The sequence below is a fragment of the Tenrec ecaudatus genome, chromosome 4, assembly GCF_050624435.1.
Source record: "Tenrec ecaudatus isolate mTenEca1 chromosome 4, mTenEca1.hap1, whole genome shotgun sequence".
NCBI classification, from domain to species: Eukaryota; Metazoa; Chordata; class Mammalia; order Afrosoricida; family Tenrecidae; genus Tenrec; species Tenrec ecaudatus.
The window spans coordinates 141,944,574-141,967,928 of record NC_134533.1 but is presented as its reverse complement, the minus strand read 5'-3'; the positions used below and the strand labels follow the sequence as shown (position 1 = coordinate 141,967,928).

General features: G+C 38.6%; 1 protein-coding gene across 1 annotated transcript in view; it reads right to left on the bottom strand.

Annotated features, from left to right (window-relative positions):
- The window catches only part of PIK3CB (phosphatidylinositol-4,5-bisphosphate 3-kinase catalytic subunit beta), a 175,649-nt gene that overhangs the window by 29,874 nt on the left and 122,420 nt on the right, over nucleotides 1-23,355 (bottom strand). The window contains exons 10-14 of the mRNA XM_075546846.1: nucleotides 22,918-23,169; nucleotides 21,846-21,942; nucleotides 18,083-18,213; nucleotides 15,569-15,619; nucleotides 4,911-5,099 (exon numbers count right to left, since the gene is read on the bottom strand). Of these exons, the coding sequence (XP_075402961.1) occupies nucleotides 4,911-5,099; nucleotides 15,569-15,619; nucleotides 18,083-18,213; nucleotides 21,846-21,942; nucleotides 22,918-23,169 (720 nt within the window). The remainder of the gene's footprint in view (nucleotides 1-4,910; nucleotides 5,100-15,568; nucleotides 15,620-18,082; nucleotides 18,214-21,845; nucleotides 21,943-22,917; nucleotides 23,170-23,355) is intronic.

The following is a 23,355-nucleotide window of genomic DNA, read 5'->3' as shown; positions in this document are numbered from 1 at the left end:
AGGGAATGCTGAAAGTGGACTTTGGGGCCAGGGCGTGGTGCCCCAACAGATTGGACTGGAAAACGCTCCTAAGGGTCAGCAAACGATCCCTGAACTAACTACAAGCTTTTCTCTTGTGAACTGTTTTGTTCTGTTCTTTGTCAGTGGTTTGTTTTTGTTGTTTTGTTGTCTGGTTGTATACTGTTGTTTTGTTTTCCTCTGTCTTGTTTTCGTGCATGTTAGTGACTCCACAGGTCTGTCTGAATAGGACAGGCTGGATGAACTATCTGGAGGAAAAACAACGGGACCGACAGTTCTGGGGGGACTTGGGGTGGGTGGTAGGGGGGGTAAGGAAGTGGTATTAACAAACCCAGGGACAAGGGAAAAACATGGGACCCCAAATGGTAGAGAAGGGGGAGTGGCAGGCCTGGTGGGAAATGATCAAGGGTAAGGTTGCTTAGAGAAGAGGTATACACTAGCCCAGGTGGCGATGAAGCATGGTAGTAGGGCAGGAGGAAAATCAAGGGAGATGGAGGAAAGAGCTAGGAGTCAAAGGGCATTCATGGAGGTCTAGACAAAGACATGTACATGCAAATATATATAGGAGGATGGGGAAATAGATCTATGTGTCTATATTTATAGGTCAAGTATTAAGGTGGCGGAAGGACCTTGGGCCTCTACTCAAACACTCCCTCAATGCATGAATACCTTCTTTTATTAAATTGGAACTCTATGATGCTCACTCTCCCGACACAACGGCTGGAGCCAAAGTGGGTGAACAAGTAAATGTGGTGAAGAAAGCTGATGGTGCCCGGCTATCAAAAGAGATAGTGACTGGGGTCTTAAAGGCTTGAAGATAAACAAGAGGCCATCTAGCTCAGAAGCAACAAAGTCCACATGGAAGTGATCGAGTGGTCCCAGGGGGATCAGTTACCAGGCATCAAAGAACAAAAAATCTTATCATTGACTGCACACCTCCATGATAGGATCGCTGAAGACAAATGGGTGCATAAGCAAATGTGGTGAAGAAAGCTGATGGTGCCCGGCTATCAAAAGAGATAGTGTCTGGGGTCTTAAAGGCTTGAAGGTGAACAAGCGGCCATCTAGCTCAGAAGCAAAAAAGCCCACATGGAAGAAGCACATCGGCCAGTGCGATCACGAGGTGCCAAGGGACCAGGTATAAGGCATCATGCAAAAAAAACAACAACGATATAAGTGTGTGTATATATGTGTATATGTATATGCATATATATACCACATTAAATGAAGGGGGAAGTGCAGAGTGGAGACCCAAGGCCCAAGTGTCGGCCAATGGAGAGCCCCACATAGAGGCGTTTAGGAGAGGAGATGGGTTAATTAGGGTGCGAGGTAGTATCAATGAAGAACACAGCTTTCCCCCAGATCCTGGATGCTTCCTCCCCCCAACTACCATGATCCGAATTCTACCTTGCAGGCCTGGATAGGACAGAGGCTGTACACTGGTGCATATGAGGGCTGGAGGTACAGGGAATCCAGGGTGGATGATACCTTCAGGACCAAGGGTGTGAGGGACGATGCTGGGAGAGTGGAGGGTGAGTGTGTTGGAAGGGGGGAACTGATTGCAAGGATCCACATGTGACCTCTTCCCTGGGAGAGGGACAGCAGAGAAGGGGGGAAGGGAGACTCCGGATAGGGCAAGATATGACAAAATAACGAGGTATAAATTACCAAGGACACATGAGGGAGGGGGGAAAGAGGAGGGAGGGGGAAAAAAAAAGAGGACCTGAAGCAAGGGGCTTAAGTGGAGAGCAAATGCTTTGAGAATGATTGGGGCAGGGAATGTATGGATGTGCTTTATACAATTGATGTATGTATATGTATGGATGGTGATAAGAGTTGTATGGGTCCCTAATAAAATGTAAAAAAAGAAAAGAGGAGAAAAAATGATTAGGGCACGGACTGTACAGATGTGCTTTATACAATTGATGTATGTATATGTATGAACTGTGATAAGAATTGTATGAGCCCCTAATAAATTGTTAAAATTAAAAAAAACAAAAAACAAAACAAACAAACAAAAAAAGATAATCACTGAACAGAATTGTTCCATTTAATGAAAGGGAAGAAATTATTTAGAGAAGACATGTGATTCAACCATAACAACCGTGAAGGCCTGCCACAGAGGGTTTTGAAGCACCTCTGCACTACTCAGGCAACTCAGGGTGTACCTGGGAATTAGTGGGCTGCATGAGGTCACCACAAGTCGGGGGCCAACTCATGGCAACAACTCTTGTACAAAAGTCTGTAAATAGTGCAAGCAGGGAGTCCTGGACAGATGATCCCCTCAGGGCCAGTGGTGAGAGTGGCAATACGGGGAGGGTGGTGGGAGGTTGGGGTGGAAAGGGGGAACCGATTATAAGGATCTACATATAACCCCCTCCCCGGGAGATAGACAACAGAAAAGTGGGGGAAGGGAGACATTGGACAGTGTAAGACATGAAAAAATAATAACTTATAAATTATCAAGGGCTCATGAGGGAGGGCAGAGCAGGGAGGGAGGGGGGCTTAATTAGAAAGCAAATGTTTTGAGAATGATGAGGACAACAGGTGTACAAATATGCTTGACACATGGATATATGTATATACTGTGATGAGTTGTACGAGCCCCCAATAAAATGATTTAAAAAGGGGGGTGGGGTAAAGAAAAAAAAGATTTAAAAAAAACCAAAACCAATAGTGCAAACAGTTAATGTGCTCAGCTGCTAACGCAAAGGTTGCAGGTTTGAATCTGCCAAAGGCACCTCAGAAGAAAGGGTGGGCAATCTACTTCTAAAAAAACCAGTCAATGAAAAACCCTATCAACAGTTCTACTCTGACACACATGGAGCCACCATGAGGTGGAAAAGCTCAATGACTACTGGTTGGTACTCTTCTGTAGCTTGTCTCTGCAGAAGCAGGCTCCTGGCTCTCATTTCTCAGAGTAATTGATTTGTTAATAAAATATAGTGCACATTTTGTAGTAGTTCCATGTATCCGTCAATTCAATGGGGTGCGGAGAAAAATAAACATTCATTACTTTTCATTTCGTTATTTTCTTTTTATTCTAGACTACTATAAACCTGGGCGTTAAAATAATAAAAATTCGTGGTTTTCTACACTTGCGTGCACACACAGTTAAGAGTCTTTGTTTGCACCTCAACATTCTATAACTGGTGTTGCTTCTACCAAATGGGCAACCTTAGGTTATATGTAAAATGGCTCTAGAGATTTCCTCTTGAAATGAAATGAGCATATTAAAAACCTGAATGTAAAAATGCCTGTCCCTACATGGTTAAAAGAAATATGTTTCTTTGTGAAAATTTGAGATCATTACAAATTTACTAAACTAGAAAGAACTAGAGATATTGAATAAAATTTTAAAGGTGAACAAACCTGTTAAATGTTGATTTTATTCTGATTAAAAATAAAACATTTTAAATAGTTTTATTATTAAGCATTGGTGGTCAGATGAATTTAAGAACCGCCTGTTTTTTACCCCACACCAATAACCCTGAGTCAACTCTGACTCACCTACACACTACGCAGGGCTTCTGAGCTGTAAATCTCTATGGTGGAAAGAAGCCTCAACCTTTTCCCTTGCATGGCAGCTGACAGGTTTGAACCAGCAACCAAGTTTATTCACAGCACCTCAGGGTTCCTTTAGATAGGGCCTTGAAAATTAAATCAAGTGACTGAAATTACACCAAAATTGTTTCTTTCTTTACATACTGTCTAAAGATGTATACCTTGCTGGCATAGGTATTACATGTTTGGCTGCTAACAACATGGTCAGTGGTCTGAAATCACTATCTTCTCCACAGGACAAATAAGGAGCTTTCTACTCTCTTCAAGAGTTACATAGTGTCAGACACGCACATGAGTCAGTTCTGCCATATCCTATAATGCTGCTATGAGTCAACATCGACTCTATAGCAGTGAGTTTTTGTTTTATTTTTTTAAGATAAACATTCACTGACACCTATGAAAGCCTTAAATAAAATTTACCTGAATGGTTTATGATTTAATATGCCAACTTCTACACCTGGTAGCAATCTTCAAAGATTAAATAACCGTTTTAGAACAACAATTGCAAATGGCCTTAAGATTCAAACTGTGAGATACACTGGAGAAACTGGCAGCAGATGCGCAGTAGATGGCATGTGCTTTCCTTGACCGATGACATGACTGCCCCAGGACAAATTGTCTTTAGTGAGAAGTACTGCAACCCTACCCAGAATCTAAGCTTTGCACATTCCGTTTCTGGTCCATCAGATACAGCTTATGGATGTTGTGTTAGTCTGGGTAGACTAGAGAAATAAATTCAGACACATGGAACTAGAGTAGTACCCTGAGCTGGAGAAGCCAGGTGGAGATCCCTGACAGCACTGAGATGCTTACAACGCCACTGGATCCATCAGACTTCCCACCCACTGGCCTGTGATCTTCCTGCATTCGGCATCATTGCATGTGTTTCCTGAATCTGAAGAGGACGTTATAGATTGGGATCAGACACATAGGCTAATATTGGACTTATGGACTTGATCTGGACTGGACTGAGATTATTTCTTCAATATTCAATTGCTCTTGTAGATAAAGCTCTTTCTCATCCACTTATGTATGTCACTGAATTTGTTTCTCTAGTCCACCTGGACTAACACATGGGTCTAAAAGGAACCGTGGTGGCACACTCAGTTACGTGTTGGACTACTGACCAGAAGGTTAGCAGTGGGTGCCCACTAGTTGCTCTGCAGGAGAAACATGCATTATATAGCTTCTATAAGACCTACAGGCTCTCTGTGGCCATTCTATGGTGTCCTACAGAGTCCCAGAAAGCTATAGGAAACTATCCATTCCAGGGTCCAGAGAACAAAGTAACAGCCCAAACAGGATTATAGAAAATTAGTTTTTCTTACCTGAGCAACATCCTCAAGTTTATTCCACTTGATAGACAGCAATAATTTTGGCAGTGAGTGTGGGAAATTCTCTCTGCAGTCTTGTCGCAAAGTCCAAATAAGATCCATTTCATTCTCACACAGTTGTGATAAGGGGTCTCTATCCAAGATTTCTTTCAGTACAGCAAGAAACTTCTTCCCACCTCGACTCTAAGAAAGTAAAATTACTCATTATAGAACTTAACTCTGCAAACATCACTGTTAAATACTCTTCAAATTTATACACAATGAATTTATATGAAATTAGACGTTTTAGAGCTCTGGCGGTGCAGTTGCTACACTTTGGGCTACTGACCACAAGGCCGGCAGTTTGAGACCACTAGTTGCTCCATGGGTGAAAGATAAGGCTTTCTACTCCCATAAAGAGCTACAGTCTCGGAAACTCACAGGAAGCAGTTCTACCCTGTGCTATAGAGTTGCTAAGAGTCCCAAATGACTCAATGACAGAGTCTAGGTTGTTGTTATTGTTGTTTTAAATTATGAGCTTGATATGTGAGGTACTAAAGATATTTTTAAATAAAATATTAATGCAATAGTTTTTAAATTAGGTTTTATTGATGAATGTTATGTTTGTACGCTATAGATGAGTGTGAAATGAAAAAAAATGTGCTTTAAAAATCATGTACAAACACTAGGGGGCAATATTGCTTTGTGGATTAAAAAATCTTGGTGTGCAGAGTGAAGGTAGGGGAAGAGACAATCTCCCCATGGGAAGATATGTGACAGAAAAGCAAGCAAGAAAAGGAAGAACGGAACCAAAGCAATGCCACATCCACCTCAGGGGAGGTGTGCTTTACATTACAGACACTGCTGTAATACAAGGAAAGATGAAGCTGGTGTCCACCTTCACCCATCTAATCTGACGTGAAACTCAACCAGTACATTACCTCTAAGTTAAATTATTTTAAAGATGATATAATATAATTTAAATATACAAACACCACTATAATACAAGGAAAGATGACGCTGGTGTTAACCTTCAGCCATGTCATTTGGTGTGAAATTCACCAGTATATTACATCTAAGTTAAAATATTTTAAAGATGATATAATAAAATTTAAATATATTAGGAGATAGGGCAAAGTTCTCAATAATATTCATTCACAAGGGCAGAGCCATGGCTTCCAGATTAACACATGTCATAATAAAGCAAGGAGGACATTAAGACATTAAGTGTATGGTAGTCCCGGGCCACCATTCATTGGGCACCCTCAAGGCAAGAGATCGGAACCAAAGCCCAACGCTTGCCAGTTCTATATAACCTTAAGATAGTCAACTGCTTCTCCTCACAGTAGGGAGTTTCAGCCTTAAGTCCAAGGGCCACATATGAGTATGAGGTAAAGCCCAGTTAGTTCACTTAGTGTGGTTTCCACACTGGGTCCTTCTGGTGGGCCTGTGAAGGATACTATGCATCTTGGAAGAATAGAGTCTAAGTCCTATAGCACGTGGCCTGGTGCCTGGATAGAAACTAGGTCAAAAGTGTTCAATTAGGAACATAGTACCAGACATATTCTCCCCTTGGGTTCTATATAAGTGGTGATAAGTATAAATATCAGTTAGAAATGATACATTTTTTTTCAGTTTCCTGAAGAAAGAACTATAAGGAAACACTACAGTCTTCAAAGTCCTCAGTCTGTCCAATTAGAGATTTAAATATCACTGACTTGTTAGAAGGGAGCCCTGGTGGTGTAATGGTTAGGTGCTCGGCTACTAACCACAAGTTGAGCAGTTTGAACTACTAGCCACTCCATGGAAGAAAGATAAAACGTTCTAGTCCTATACAGTGACACCCCCAGAAACCCACATGGGGAGTTCACCATAAGTTACGTGATGACAGTAAGTTTGATTTTCTTGTTAGAATGTCAATATGCAAAGTCCACATGGAAGAACACACCAGCCTGTGTGATCGAGTAGTCCTGAAGGGATCAGTTACCAGGCATCAAAGAACAAAAAATCATATCATTGACTGCACACCTCCATGATAGGATCGCTGAAGACAAACGGGTGCATAAGCAAATGTGGTGAAGAAAGCTGATGGTGCCCGGCTATCAAAAGAGATAGTGTCTGGGGTCTTAAAGGCTTGAAGGTGAACAAGTGGCCATCTAGCTCAGAAGCAAAAAAGCCCACATGGAAGAAGCACACCAGCCAGTGCGATCACGAGGTGCCAAAGGGACCAGGTATAAGGCATCATGCAAAAAAAAAAAAAAAAATATATGTGTGTGTATATATATGTATATATGTATATATATATATATATATATCATATTGAATGAAGGGGAAAGTGCAGAGTGGAGACCCAAGGCCCAAGTGTCGGCCAATGGAGATCCCCTCATAGAGGGGTTTAGGAGAGGAGATGGGTTAATTAGGGTACAAGGTAGTACCGATGAAGAACACAGCTTTCCCCCAGATCCTGGATGCTTCCTCCCCCCAACTACCATGATCCAAATTCTACCTTGCAGGACTGGATAGGGCAGAGGTTGTACACTGGTACATATGAGGGCTGGAGGCACAGGGAATACAGGGTGGATGATACCTTGAGGACCAAGGGTGTGAGGGGCGACGCTGGGAGAGTGGAGGGTGAGTGAGTTGGAAAGGGGGAACTGATTACAAGGATCCACATGTGACCTCCTCCCTGGGAGAGGGACGGCAGAGAAGGGCGGGGAGGGAGACTCCGGATAGGGCAAGATATGACAAAATAACGATGTATAAATTACCAAAGGCACATGAGGGAGGGGGGAGCGGGGAGGGAGGAAAAAAAAGAGGACCTGATGCAAAGGGCTTAAGTGGAGAGCAAATGCTTTGAGAATGATTGGGGCAGGGAATGTATGGATGTGCTTTATACAATTGATGTATGTATATGTATGGATTGTGATATGAGTTGTATGAATCCCTAATAAAATGTAAAAAAAGAAAAGAGGAGAAAAAAATGATTAGGGCAAAGAATGTACAGATGTGCTTTATACAATTGATGTATGGATATGTATAGACTGTGATAAGAGTTGTATGAGCCCCTAATAAATTGTTTTTTAAAAAAAGAATGTCAATATGACACCTGAAAAATATTCTTCAGCAATTTAATACTCTGACATTTTGCACAACAAATTTCTCCCAATTAGACAAAACATAGGATAGAAAAGCTGGAAATTTAATCTAGGAAATAGAAAGGTGATAGTTTGCTACATCTTTTACATTAAATACAAACCAGATTAAATTGAGGAATTTGGTCTGTCCTCAACCTTACTGACACAATTATATAATTTTATACTTAAAATCCTATAGTTCCAGTCATTTGTCTAAGAATATGATTACGGGCTAGCTCAGAGCATCCATGGCTCTAAGACATTGTCTCAACATAGTTTTCCAGCTATCCTTCAAGTAATTCTAAGATCTTTTAAAATCATTTTATTGGGGCTCCTACAGCTCTTATCATAATCCATGTATGCATCCATTGTGTGAAGCACATTTGTACATGTTTCCATATCATTTCGAAAACATTTTCTTTGTACTTGAGCCTTTGGTGTCAGTTCATTTTTTGTCCCTCCTTCTTTCCCTCCCTCCCTCCCTCCCTCCCTCCCTCTGTCCCTCATGAACCCTTGATAATTTATAAATTATTTTTTCATGTCTTACACTGACCAATGTCTGTCCCCCTGGGAGGGGGTTATATGTAGATCATTGTAATCAGTTTCTCCTTTCTCCCCCCACGTTCTCCTTACCCTCCTGTTATCACTACTCTCATTATTGGTCCTGAGGGGTTTATCTGTCTTGGATTCCCTATGTTTCCAGCTCTTATCTGTACTTGGTGCATGCTCTGGTCTAGCCAAATTTGCAAGGTAGAATTGGGGTCATGATAGTGGGGGAAGGGGGACGCATTAAAGAACTAGAGGAAAGCTGTGGGTTTTATTGGTGCGATACTGCACCCTGACTGGCTGGTTTCCAATTGTCTACAGATGGGCTTTGGGTCTCCACCCACACTTCCCCAGATCCACATTGATATGATATTTTTGTATCTGGGTCTTTGATGCCTGATATCTGATCCCATCAACCCCTCATGATCACACAGGCTGGTGTGTGTCTTTCATGTGGATTTTATTGCTTTCCAGCTAGATGATCGCTATATCCAGCTAGATGATACTATATCTTTTGATTGCTGGGCACCATCAGCTTTCTTCACATTTGCTTATGCACCCATTTTGTCTTCAAAACTAAGCATCCTGGAATATCAGGTTATTAGAACAAAGTGTTCATGTGTTGAGGGAGTACTTGAGTAGAGGCCCAATGTCTGTCTGCTAACTTAATAACATATAAATATATATACAAAGATCTATTTCTATATCATTATATATCAATATATTTACATATATACATGTCTATATTTGGACCTCTCTAAATGCCCTTTGCCTCCTAGTTCTTTCCTCTATTCCCTTTTACATTCCTCTCGTCCCACTATCATGTCTGGCCTTCATTCAGGTTTCAGTAATTCCTCTCAGTTACATTGCCCTTGAACAAGCTCTACCAGGCATTTACACGCTACTAATGCCAAACTGGCTAGAGCTCCCTGCAGTCAACATGCCATTTTATCCTCATTCTTTTTGCCGGAAAAAGTATTTCCTATGTGTTGAACTGGAGAATTTGGTTCCTTCTGAAAGGTATGCCTGGAGTCTCAAGATGGATTGATCACCTGCTTGCTTGACTATTGGACTCCTTTAGTGGAATGTCAATTTCCGAACCCCAAAGCCCATGCAAATCCAGGGTCGAGCACAGCTATTTCCCACAGAGCAGCTTCTCTACTCATTTCTTTCAAAAAGAAAAGGCCTACAGATTACAATATTGTGCATCATAAAATAGTACAGTAGTTGTTTAATTGACTTTTAAAAGGTAAAATATAGATGGATTTAGTTGAAAAAAGGATATTATATTTAAAATTTTTGCTTAGAAAGTTATCTCATTTACTAACATCTACTTACAATATGCTCATATTGTTCATTATATTCTAATTCATCTACTTGAAACTCTGCAAGAACATTTCAACTATCTCTCCACTATCCAATGACTAACACAAGTCAGAAAAAGTGTGCTAAAAATATAGCCAATCCCTGTTATTTGCATAGTAATGCTTTAACCAGTTGCCCAAAATAGAAAACTAATAAATACTGAGATATTGGCTCTAAAGAAAACACAAGGTTAGGTTCTGTAATTTTTTTGTCAACTGAATACTACATAACTTTTCGATATATGTTTCTGTTAAAAGACACATTATCTAGTATACAATAAAGTCTGAAAGTCAGAGCCTGTGTACCACAGAAATCTGCCAGGGGAAAAAAACCCTCAAACATTTCCCACTAATAGTAAAAACAAAAACAGATGTCATCGTGTATGTTTTATTCATTAATAAGGAATTTACAGCTAACATTATGGACAATACCTGAGTTAATTTGTTTTCTTATGCATGCATTCCTCTGTGAGGCACATCCAGCTTTCTGGCTCACTGGAGCACTACACAGCCCTATAGTATTGTTCCAGGGAGCCATTTTAAACAGCAAAACCACTAACCAGGGCACACAAGTGTGCAAAAGAGCCAAAATTAAGTGGCATTAGCATCATCTGTTTGACACCTGATAAGCAAAGTACTATCAAAAAAGAGAGAAAGGCAGGAAGCCTCACATTCTTCAATCTCTGAACTGTTAAAACAGTGGATATTTTAAGTGCTATTAGACTATATATTATATATTTATAAGTAGAGCAATAGATATTTGGAACCCTGGTGATATAGTGCCAAACAGGAGTCCAAAACCACCAGCCATTCTGCAGGGAAAAGCTGAGGTTTTGTACTCCTGTGAAGCATTTGTCTTGTAAATCTATACTGTAATTGGATTAATAATTACCTAGGGGAATAACAGGGAAGGTTGGGGGGTGGATGGGGAATGAGTATGAGAAGAAAATGTTCTGAAACTGATTGTGGTAATTACACAACTCTTTTTAATATGATTGAAGGAGTAAATTGTATATGTGAAGTATATGCCAATAAAACAGTTTTAAAAAAAGGAGTTAGTCAAAAACCCAGAGGACACTCTATTCTGTCTTATAGGGTCGCTCTGTGTCAGAATTGATTCAATGGCAGTGAGTTTGATGGTCTTGGGAGTGCTCAGTCATTGCGATCAGTTCCCCCTTTTTCTCCCCCCACCTTGGCCTTATCCTCCTGGTATCACTACTCTAATTATTGGTCCTGGGGGGTTTAATCTGTCCTGGATTCTGTGTGTCAAGAGCTCATATCTGTACATGCTCTGGTCTGGTCACATTTGTAAGGTAGAATTGAGGTCATGATAGTGGGTGGGGGAGGGTGGGGGGAGGAAGCTTAAAGAACTAGAGGAATGCTGTGTTTCCTTGGTGCTATACTTACACCCTGGCTGGCATGTCCCCTTCCTTGTGACCCTCTGTGAGGGGATGTCCAGTTGTCTACAGATGGGCTTTGGGTCTCCATTCCAATCCCCCTTGTTCCCATTGAAATGGTTGTTTGTTTTGGGTCTTCTGATGCCTGATCCCTGATCTCATCGACAACTCATTATCACATGCGTTGCTATGCTTCTTCCATGTGGGCTTTGTTTCCCTGCTAGATAGCCGCTTGTTTACTTCAAGTCTTTAAGACCCCAGATGCTATATCTTATAATAGCCAGGCACCATCAGCTTTCTTCACATTAGTTTATGTACCCATTTTGTCTTCAGTGATTGGGTCACACGGGTGAGCCTCAAAGAATGCCAGGTTATTAGAACAAATTGTTCTTGTGTTCAGTAAAGACTTTAGTAGAGACCCAATGTCCGTCTGCTACCTTAATACTTAGCATATAAATATATGTACATAGACATATATCCCCATCATTATATATCAATATATTTATATATATACATGTCTACATTTACAGCACTATAAATATCTTTTGCCTCCTAGTTCTTTCCTCTATTTCTTTTTATTTCCACCTGTCCCACTATCGTGTTCAATCTTCATTCAGCTTCCAGTAATTTCTCTCGGCTACATTGCACTTGAGCTAAACCCACCAAGCATTCTCACCCTCCTTGTCATCGATTTTAGATCACTTGTTGTTCCCTTGTCCCTAGGTTTGTTGGCTCCATCTCATCCCCTTCCCCCCACCTTCTCTTCTCCCATGCACCCACCACCACCGGAACCATTGGTCCTATTATTTTTACCTCAGGATTGGTTTATCTTGACACACACACACACACACACACACAAATATAAAAATAAACTATAAATAGTTCCAGGTCTGTCTGCTGGTCCTTATGAATGGTCTGATGAAAACCCACTGGCCCTTCTGAGGGAGAAAGATGAAGCTTTCTGCTCCTATAAAGATTTACAGCTTTGAACACCCTATATAGGGTTGCCATGAGTCAAAACTGATGGAAGGTTTTGTGTGTGTGTGTGTGCGCGCGCGCGTGTGTGTTGGGGGGTGGAGGTTGTTATATGGGCATATAAACTCAAACATTACAGAGGCAATCAATCACACATGGTTACACATTACCTAGTTTGTCTTGTGAAAAAGCCTGACATTGATTATACCTCAGCAATAAGCACACTCAGTGCCCAAAACTTGGATTCAAAATGCTTTTCACAAATCAAAGGAATCAGCAGTCCCTGGAGAATTAGCTAATTTCAAGGTTGGGGTTAGAGAGCACACCATATTTCTAGTGAAACAATGAGACATATTGTGTACTAGAAAGAAAGAGATGCTTACAGAATGTTAGGAACATATAAAAAAACTCAGGAGACCACATTCCAGTATAATAATACTGATTCAGAAATAATGTAATAATAAATGGCAAGTGATTAGAGCTTGACATGGAAGAGGATACTTACTTAAGCCTCAAAATAAATCCTACAGAATACTTTATTGTGCACAAATGTGTGTCAGCTACTGTCTTAATCAAGTGAGGACAGTTACTATTAACAATAAAGGGTGATTTGACAATGCTTGTTTCTTGTTAAAATACAATTAGAACTGTGTACTCCACTTCTATCATGTTTTTACTAAAAATGAATAGCTGGAATTTAATCATGAAAAATATCAGCAATCATTGAAGATATGGGTACTATAGTAGTGTGAAGAAACTACCAAAATTAATAGTGCCTGGGGTCTTAAAAGTCTTCTCCGTAAGCAAGCAGCCATTTAAGTGAGGCGTCAGCTAAAGCACACCAGCCTGTATGATCCAGGAATTATAAATGATATAATCCAAATCCGAAGGAGGGAATGGAATCAGAGCTTAAATTGTGAACACTGGGTTTTTAGAAGGCTGTGGATGACAGTGGACGTGCTCAGTTCAATGGCCTTGTTCCCCATGGATTAAGGTTGTCGTGAATCTCCTGACTATAGTCGAAGGATGTGGATAGCCTTGCTATCAGACAGTGAGCACTGGAAAGTCAATTATGGCAGACTTAGTTAAAATGTCATAGCGTATTTGATCCCCGTTCGACCCATTTAGGAGTCCTGGTGGTGTAGTGGTTACATGTTGGGCTGCTAACCTCAAGGTCAGTATTCAAAAGCACCAGTGACTAGCTGCTCCTCGGAAGAAAGATGAAGAGTTAACAATCTTAGAAACCCACAGGGGCAGCTCTACCCTGTCCTATTGGGTCACCATGAGTCAGAATTGATGCCATGGCAGTGAATTATGAGTTTTTGACCTTTTAAAATTGTGTTTAAAAAAAAGGCGGGGGGAATACACATGGAGCAAGCCTCCAGTGAGTCCCCTCTGACCATAGCCCAGGGATGTCAATAGCCTTACTAGCAGGCAGAGTGCACTGGAGAGTGGATTACGGCAGGGGTAAGTAGGTTAAAATTTAACACTCTATCATCCAATTTCCCTTTGGACTTATTAATTGTTCTAATTTCCAACAACTTCAGCTTTCTTTTCAATTGAGGCGTTTCTCTATTTTGCTATTGTTGTTAGCTTTTCCCGCTCTTTGTTTCTGTACGCTTTGCGGTGTGTGAAATCCACGATGGGTGCATATATGAGAATAATAACTGGACTCTGGGGTTCTTAGGGAGATGACAGGGGAGGTTGGGAGAAAATGGAGAGCCAATAACAAAGAGTTCAAGAAAGAAGAAAATGTTCTGAAATTGACTGTGGTGATGATTGCACAAGTCTCCTTGATATGACGGAACTACTGAATTGTACGATATGTAGATTTTTGCCCCAATAAAATGGTTTAAAATAAATAAATTTTGTAAAGAAAATAAATAGCATCAGGCAAATGCAAATTGCGTAAGTATACAATAACATCACAAGAACGTTTGAAATACTGTGAGAAATAGCAAAATGTGACAGTAAGCGAGCAGATGCGGTTGGGAAAATGTTGCCAATAGACTTGCTCAACTCGGGGTTGCCACAAGTCTTCAATTTGTTGTTACTGTTGTTTTTAAAGCACTATTTGTGAAGCACGGTAAAGTGAAGCAAAAGACAACAAGGGACACAAGACTAGTAAGAAGTTTAAAAATATAAATGATAGAGGGGATAGAAATATTACATCTCATGTGAGTCAAGGCAACAAAGTAACACATGTTGTAGCCTCTAAACAGAAACAATAAAGACAGTATGTGGGCAGTGACAGCTCTTTGTACATCAAAAAGCATGCTTTCTTTCTTCCTTGAGCACTATAAACTTGTGATTTAGCAAACCCAAACCTGCATTACCCAACCTCACTTGCAACGAAGTAAGGCCCTATTATGAAGTTCTGGCCAGTGGGATATGAGCAGAAGTGATGCATGCTAAAGTATCCTGAAACAAAGTGAGCCGCTCCTGCTGCTATGTGGAATTCAGTCACAGAAGCAGCACTAATCCAATCGTATTAAGTACCCCTCACTCAATGCTACTGAGTCGATGCTGACTTATAGCGGCCCTATCTATAGAGTCCTATAGGGCAGAACTAACCTGTGAGTTTCCGAGACTGTAGAAAGTGTTCTTTCTCCCAAGAAGCAGCTGGTTGTTTTGAACTGTGAACCTTGCAGTTAGCAGCCCAATGCATGACCATTATACCACCACGGCTCCTTGGACATCAAGAAAGGGGCCCTAGTGACACAGTGGGTTATATGTTGGGCTACTACTCCAGTAAAGATGAACAGTTTTGGAAACCCACAGGAGCAATTAACTCTGCCCTACATACATGGTCTCTATTAGTCAAAATCAACTTTACGGCAGTTGAGTTTGCTTTTGAGTTGGAGGCACCAAGATGGAAGAAACCTGGGTCCTTAGCCCTGTGAAGACTGGCCTGGTTCACAGCTGTTCTGTTGTATGAGCAAGAAACAAAATTACAGCCTCTTCATTAAACTGAGTAATATTAAAAAAGAGATTATGGTTAATTTATAATGAGCTATACGAGCCCTTACAGACTAGCTGCCAAACTAGCTGTATTAAAAAGTTAAACACAGACCACTTACAAATTGGGCTTTCAATGAACAAACACCAATAGGGGAATCTCTTTGTATGTACATAGGTCATTCTTGCATATGAGTTTTGGTAATCTATAAATTCACCACCTTAAACAAGATGATGGTACCTAATAATGCTCATTATACTACAACAAGGAAAAAACATTTAAAACCCTTTATACTTACTGATACATTAGCACTATCGCTGCTTGCGATCTCAGCCGCCTTTTCAATAATCTGTTTTAAAAAATTTAATAAAAATTAAAATTTGGCTCTATTTACAGAATCTTAATCATAAATGACAATATTTGACTTAAGATTAAAAGAAACTACTATGATTTAACAGTTCTATGCTTGAGAATAGAAAAATGAAACTCAAAAGCAAAATGCTATTATGCAAAACTTTCCAATCTTCAAACTATAGACAACAAGCAAACAATGGTATGGCCTGAAGTATGGAACTGTGGTCCCTTGTGTACAATATGGGTGGCCCATGGACAGTGTCTTCTATATGCTAAACTTTCCCTGAAATATAGGTAAATATATTCAGTTAAGAAAATGTAAATGTACATAAGGGTTGCTAAATGTAGATTTCTGTCATATGCTTTCTCTCAACAAATACTAAAAAAGTAGAAATAATGCTGAGTTTTAAAATATATTTTTTAAACCATTAATTTCCGAAAGAGTCCTCCCATCCTGGAAAAGATGTGAATTCACTGTTCTACTGAAAGCAACAAAGAATGGAAGGACCCATGTCCTACTATTAACATATACAATCCTAGGTAAATAGGGTACCTGCATCCTTATACATAAGATATGGAGATAACTCTCATCCTATGTCAAACAGCGGTTGTGATAATATTCTAGTACACTAAGGCACCTCCGGTGTCCACAGATCTACACAGGCACCCCATATTACAAATACACATCCCTTTTTACAGCTTAATCTTCTCTTCCAGGGAAGCCTTGCTTCTCCATGAACACTACATAGACGTCTGGGTGCCTTAGGACTAGTCTATTTGATGTTCTTCCCACTGAATTCAACAAAAACCCCTGGAACTCGCTGGGCCCAGGGAACAAATGTGCACTCAGATGCATCTTGTCCATATTCTATTATACCTATTAAAATTAAGTAATACCAAGAAAAGACACTTTAAAAGCAAAATCTTACATTAAGTGATTATAGCAACAAACAGTAAATTACACAAAAAGACTGGTATTGGGGAAACTTTTAACTTATTACAAATGCACTATTGGAATTTTTACAGCGACACTATATATAACTAGTACAATCCAAGGAGAATCAATAAATATAAACATGATTACACGTGTATATATTAAAGCATAAATCTCCATTCCAACTTGATCATCTTCAAGACAGATCACTCAAGAGATAAGAAATGTAAACAAAGAGGTGAGTGGCCAGTTGCAGACGACTACAACAATGCTAAAACAACATTTCAACGAACCTCAGTTTTGCTTGAAATATTAAAAATACTTATATTGTAAACAGGGTGTACATTTCTAAAACTATTTTTAAAAAAAATCACATTGGAACCAAAAGAAACTATCACTATTAAATATATACCATAACAGTCAAATTCTGGACAACTAACTGTTTCATAAGAAGCTACTACACATAGAAAATCCCATCTACAGGGAAAACTAAAGCCATAGTTTACATGTAATGAGTCAAAATGTACCTCTTTCTATTGGGATTTCTATTGCAAACCCCCCCTAAATTTAATTTAGTTGGATAGTGTTAGTAAAAAAATAAAACATTATAAAAGAAGTTGAAATGAAAATATACTTCTTGAAAGAATGAAATTCAATTGAATTAAAGTGAAAAAAGAAACACTGAGTTACAGAAATTCAATTCATAGTCTGCTGAAAAGTATCTAGTCTACATATGTCTAATAGTGATGAACATTAAAACATAATTAATCTTTTAAGTGGATAAATTAAAACATTATTAGTGTATCAATTTTCTAAAGTAGCTTGTTCTCAAATGGATTAAGAATATGTAAGAAGCTCTTTGTTACTTTATGAGAATTTGTTTCCAGAATATTTCCTGGTAAAAATCAGCAGCAATCACCCCAAACAAGGGTATCAAAGTTGAAGACAAAGCACAAAATAGCTTAGCTCTCTCAGCATGCTTCCATAGCCCCATTTCCAGCCCTCGTCAGGTGCTCTACTTTTAGCTTGTCCACTGAGCAACTCATTCATTCATTCATTCATTAAGCAACCCTTTTGAAATGGGAGCCCTCCCAAAAGATTCCACAAAAATCATGGTAACATAGCAATGTCTAACTAACATTCAACATAAGCCAGTTGTTCATGGAATCCAAATGGCAACACAGAATGATAATGCTCTAGAATCTCTGAAACAATATACTGGTGTATTCCACATGGGTAAGGGTTACATGTGAATTAGTTTTTTAGGTTGAAAAGGATTTCAGAGAATGGTTTGGATGAATGAAGAAAATGAACTCCAGAAATGCCATGGTCAGAGACAAAGTCAAGAGTAAAGAGAGTTCAAGGGCTGCCTGCTCAGTGGTCTTTCACTAAACCAAGTTGTCAGTGTAGGTGAAGTTCTGAGAGAAAAGCATACTTATAGAGTTTAAATTATAAACATATACAGCTAGGAACTAATAATCCAATCATTTCACACACAATGGCCTTTTAAATAAATAAGCTTACCTTATCAAAAGGAGGATAATAATAAGGTTGTTTTTTATTCTCTGGGAATTTAATATGCAGAGCTGTTGCATTTTCAGCATATGGGTTTGTTTGAACAGTTCCCATTGGATTCAACATTTCTTCAAGTTCATCTAAAACACAAATGATTTTGACTCCTGAATTATTTTTGATACTAAACTAAGTTTAATGGCTTTATTTAATTCTTTTAAAGAGTTTCCAAAGGAAAGCTCGATTTTTTTCTGTTAAATGTGGCACAAAATTTGAATGTGAGTTTGTACACCAAGACCCAAACCCTCTGACTGAGTCAATTTCACCTCAATGAAACTATAGGGCAGAGAAAAACTGCTCCACAGACTTTGCAAGATTGTAAATGTTTAAAGGAACTGAGATCTATGGACTTTATACTCACACGCAATCTGGTTTTTATGATCATCAAAGTACCTAAGCTGACATATTGAGAATCACCAATGGCATTCTCACCAAATACAATGTTTCCAGCATCCCTTTATGATCCTCTAACTGCTAGCTGAGGTAATATTAACACCATTCAAATATTTCTTTTACCTCACCAACTGCTTTCTCTTCAAAGAACCCTTTATTTTTTAATCACCCTAACCATGTCTTATTTACTGACTTGTGCATGTTTCTTAGAATTTCAGTATTGTCCGAAACACTAGATTGGGGTCATGAGGGAGGTGGTAGGGAGGAAGGGCAAAAAAGAGGAGCTAATACTACGGACTCAAAAGAAAGTAAATGTCTAGAAAATAATGATGGCAATATATGTACAAATATGCTTAATACAAGAGCTGTAAAAGCATCCAATAAAATGATCTCTTAATAAAACAAAACACTAGATCTCATCTAATGTAACTTTCCCATTCCATAGAAAGGAAATAACAATTTTAATACAGGGGATGGTGGGGTAGAGGGAAAAAAAATGAGAAGCTGATAGAGGGCTCAAGTAGAAATAAAATGTCTTGAAAAGGATGGCAATATATGTACAAATGTGCTTGATACAATGGCTATATGGATTGTATAAGAGCTGCAAGAACCCGCAATAAAATGATTTTTAAAAAAAAGTTCTATATGCAGATAAGGTGGAAAAAGCAAAGAATGTCCTATGCTTTCTTACATTATGCTAATGCATAAAAATAAGAGTCTACATTTGCATTTCCTAGTGTACACACACACACACACACACATATATATATATATAAATCATTAAATGTTATCATGCAAAGGGACTTCAAAAAGTTTGTGGGGAAAAAATGAAGTGAAAAACAATTTTCCAGCTTTGGGTTAGAGCTGGCTGGTGTTAACAGAAGGGAGGGCAGAGCTAGGCAGCTAGCCATAGAGAAGCTGACTTGGCTGGTGTGCTACAGAGAAGACAGCTTGCTTACATGGTCACTCCATGAGTGCTTGCCCAAAGCCAGTGGTTCTCAACCTGTGGGTCATGACCCTGAGGGTCGAAGGTCCCTTTCACAGGGGTCACCTGAGTCATAACAGTAGCAAAATTACAGTTATGAAGTAGCAGTGAAAATAATTTTATGGTTGGGGGGGGGGTCCCCACAACATGAGAGCTGTATTAAAGGGTTGTAGCATTGGGAAGGTTGAGAACCACTGCAGCAGAAAATGCCTTTCAGGATCTCTTTGCGAGGTTCATTACCTATGTCTGGCTCTCAATTCCAACAGTTTAATGAAGATCTAAATAAAACGCAAGGTTCTACCTTAAAAAAATTTTTTTCCCATAAACCTTTGAAGCTACCTTATTTTATAGCTTTAATGATGAGCTGTATACTTTGGAAATAGATTACAGTTCCTTTGTTTCTTGCTTGCTGCAAGAAATGTGACAATTATAGTACAAATGTCTTTCATCAAAGATTTCTTAGAAATGAAGCAAGGTTGAGAGCATGCTAAATTAAAATAACCCAATAGTGTCATTTTTACTAAAATTATTAGCCAAGTTATGTGGTAGTTATATAATCTGGTGTCAATTTGAGGATTCAGAGAGAGAGAAGGGGTAGAGTTTAGCCTGTCAATCAGATAGTAGCTTGATGACCTCATTTGGAGGTGCTAAGGAAATAAATAGCTCACTAGAGGTGGGACACATGCTGACTTCCTGAAAGATTCTTTCCTGACAGGACACATGGAGAAAGGCTGATGGCAGCAAGAGTCCTGGACCTGGAGGAAGCACGTGGAGAACCATGCCAGCCCTGAGATGCTTCCACCATCACTGGATTCACAAGATTATCCACACACTGACCTGTGATCTTTCTGCACTTGGCATCACTACGTGTGTTTCGTGAGTCTGAAGAGGACTTTGATGATTGGTATTGGGCTTATGTACGAATATCGGACTTAAGGACTTGATCTGGGCTGGGTGGGGATGTTTTCTCAATATTCAATTTATCTTGTATAAAGCTTTTTAAAGCTTTTTCTTATGCACATACAAGTGTCTATAAATTTGTTTTTCTAGTCAACCCAGACTAACACAAGTTACTTGGCTAATTCCAGAGAACATTGTGAGTCTAAATTAAGATTTTTCAACAAAGTATAGTACTGCACTATGTTTTTACTCTACTATGAAACTACAGTTTCTCATAAAACATGCGTCAAATGTATAAATCTCTATTTGGTATATGAAGTGATTAAGAGTAAATCATTAGGAAAAAAGTTTTGTTTTTTTTTAAAAAGAGTAAATCATTGGAGGTATATTAAAAATGGTAGAAATGAGAGACTATATACTCACACACAATATTAGAACGTTAGGCATTTGTTCATAAATATATCTGTAGATAACATATCTTATAAAAGCAATTCCTCTTGTAATACTGCTGATACAGACATTTAAAAATAGCTATCATTACAAAAATAATTAATAAAAATTTAAATAAGCTTACAGCTCTATTAAATATATTAAAATTGGAAGAAAACAGAAGGAAAAGAAATCCCTATTATTCACAGAGGCAAAGTTTAAACTAAAAATTCCAACAACTAGAAAAGTAGCAAAATGAAACAGGCAGCCCTCAACGCAAATACGACATAAGTCAATTGCACAGGTCTAACTAATTAAGTTATTCTAATCTTCATATTCCTCAGCTGTAAAATAGAAATAAGCCCAGCGCCTCACAGGAGTATTGAGTATATTTGAGAAACAAAGACAAGTGGGAGGTGCTACATTCACCTCAAGCCTCAGGTTAAAGCTATCCAAAGAACAAGTCTTCTTAGTACTATTGCCATATTACCCCCTGGGTGGTACACACGGCTAGATGCTTGCCTCCTGGTGGTTTGAACATGCCCAGAGATGCTAAGTTTTACGCTAGTGCACTAAGTCTATCCTAAGTTTTTACTCTACAATGAAAGGCCTGGTCATCTGCTTGTGAAAGAGACAGCCTTGAAGCCCAGTGGGCGATTCCATGCTACACACACAGGGTCTCGTGAGTCTGAGGAGCTCAACATCACAACATTCCATAACCAGTGAGAACATTTAATAAAGATCAACAGAGAATAGTACAAAGGAGATATTCCTCAGGATAATCTCTCAAATACTTATAGAAATACATTATTTAAAGCAAGGACATTCATGGAAATAAGAAATATATTCAGATATAGAACACTTTAAAACTATATTTATGATAAATTATGGAAACAATTTAGCAGAAAAGCAAATGAAAGTTTATTGAATTTGAAAAATGCTGAGTCATACAGAAACATTAAGTAGTCACTATGCAAGAAGACACTCAAAGATTAGGGTACATCTTACCAGGAAATGAAGACCAGCTGTGTAATATTATTTCTCCTGATCTCAATTGTCCTTTAAAGTCAAAGACCATTGTATTTACCCAGGCTACAGGATAATGCTGTTGAAAAAAAGATATCAAGTATGAATTTTCAGGTGTCAATATGCCCTTTGTTTCAGAAAAATTAGTTCTAGAAATCAAAGAAAAACACCCAAAATCAGAGTAAGATTTACATGTAAAAATGTTTAACTCTAAAACCAATTCAATGTTTTGTGATAAAATGGCATATCTGTAAAATGAACTGTTCATTGAGCAGCCACTGGAAATGATGAAAAATGTTAAGTTGTTGAGGAAAATGTACGTGATAAAGGTCAGGCACTATGCTTTAAGGGTTTTCAGTCTCTACAAATCTTGATGCAGGAGGAGGTGATGTCTATTGTAGAATTTATATCTCTAAAAAGAAAGCAATGAGCTGGTAGGCATTTCAAATACACACTAGGCATATTTATTGATTAGGCCACAGTCTATCAAAAACAAAATTACAAACACTCAAATTCTTTGAGCAAAATTCTGTATCAGAAGACACTAATAATAGCCTTTCTTGTTACTTTTCAGTCATCAGAATGCCTTTTTAGAAGAAAATATGATTATAGGTGGAGGAAATGCTTGAATTTTCTTGGTCAGGATAAAAGAATATGATTTTGTATAAAAGAGGCTTGGAAAAGCTCGTGGAAAAATGGAAGTAAAGCAAAATGGATTTCTTATAAAATTTTTGAAATCACTTTGTATATATACAAATATATTCTGGTTTCTTTAAATGTAGAAAACTCTTATGGTCAGTTCTTAGCTACTAAAGTAACATGATATAATTTTCCCCAAAGTTTTAATGGCACATAATTTAGATATCATACAATTCAACAGTTCAATCATCCAATCATATCAAGGAGAATTGTACAATGATTACCACATCAATTTTAGGGCATTCCCCACCTGCCCCAGATATAATTTTACTTCTTTCAAAATGTCTTAAATTATCCTATTTCATTGAACTTTTATTAAAAATGAAAACATTTCATTTTTATCATTTGTCATTACCACTTTTCCAGCTTTCCTGATGGTTTGATATTTAGAAGGATTAATCGTTTTTGTTGATTTCTTCGTTTTTACTTTATCCAAAACTGCATAAATAGCAAAACATAATCGAGCCATTCTTGGTAAGTCACAAGTATTGATATCAAAGTCGAGTGGTTCATTCCAAATGTGATCATTTTTCCCTGATATTTCTGTGCTTACAACGGTTTTACAGAGGAGTTCAGTACCATGAAAGAGCCCAGCCCTGACGTGAACCTACACCGGGGAGACAAAAACATACAAAATTATGGATGCTGCAACACCGACACATGGGTTGGGTCCTGTTTTTATCTCAAAGCCATTTAAATGGGAGCTAATGCAGATATCATTCCATCTCTTAATCGCTTCAAGCAGTATTCAACAATTGTTACCACAATTAGCTTCAAAACATTTTCTTTCTCC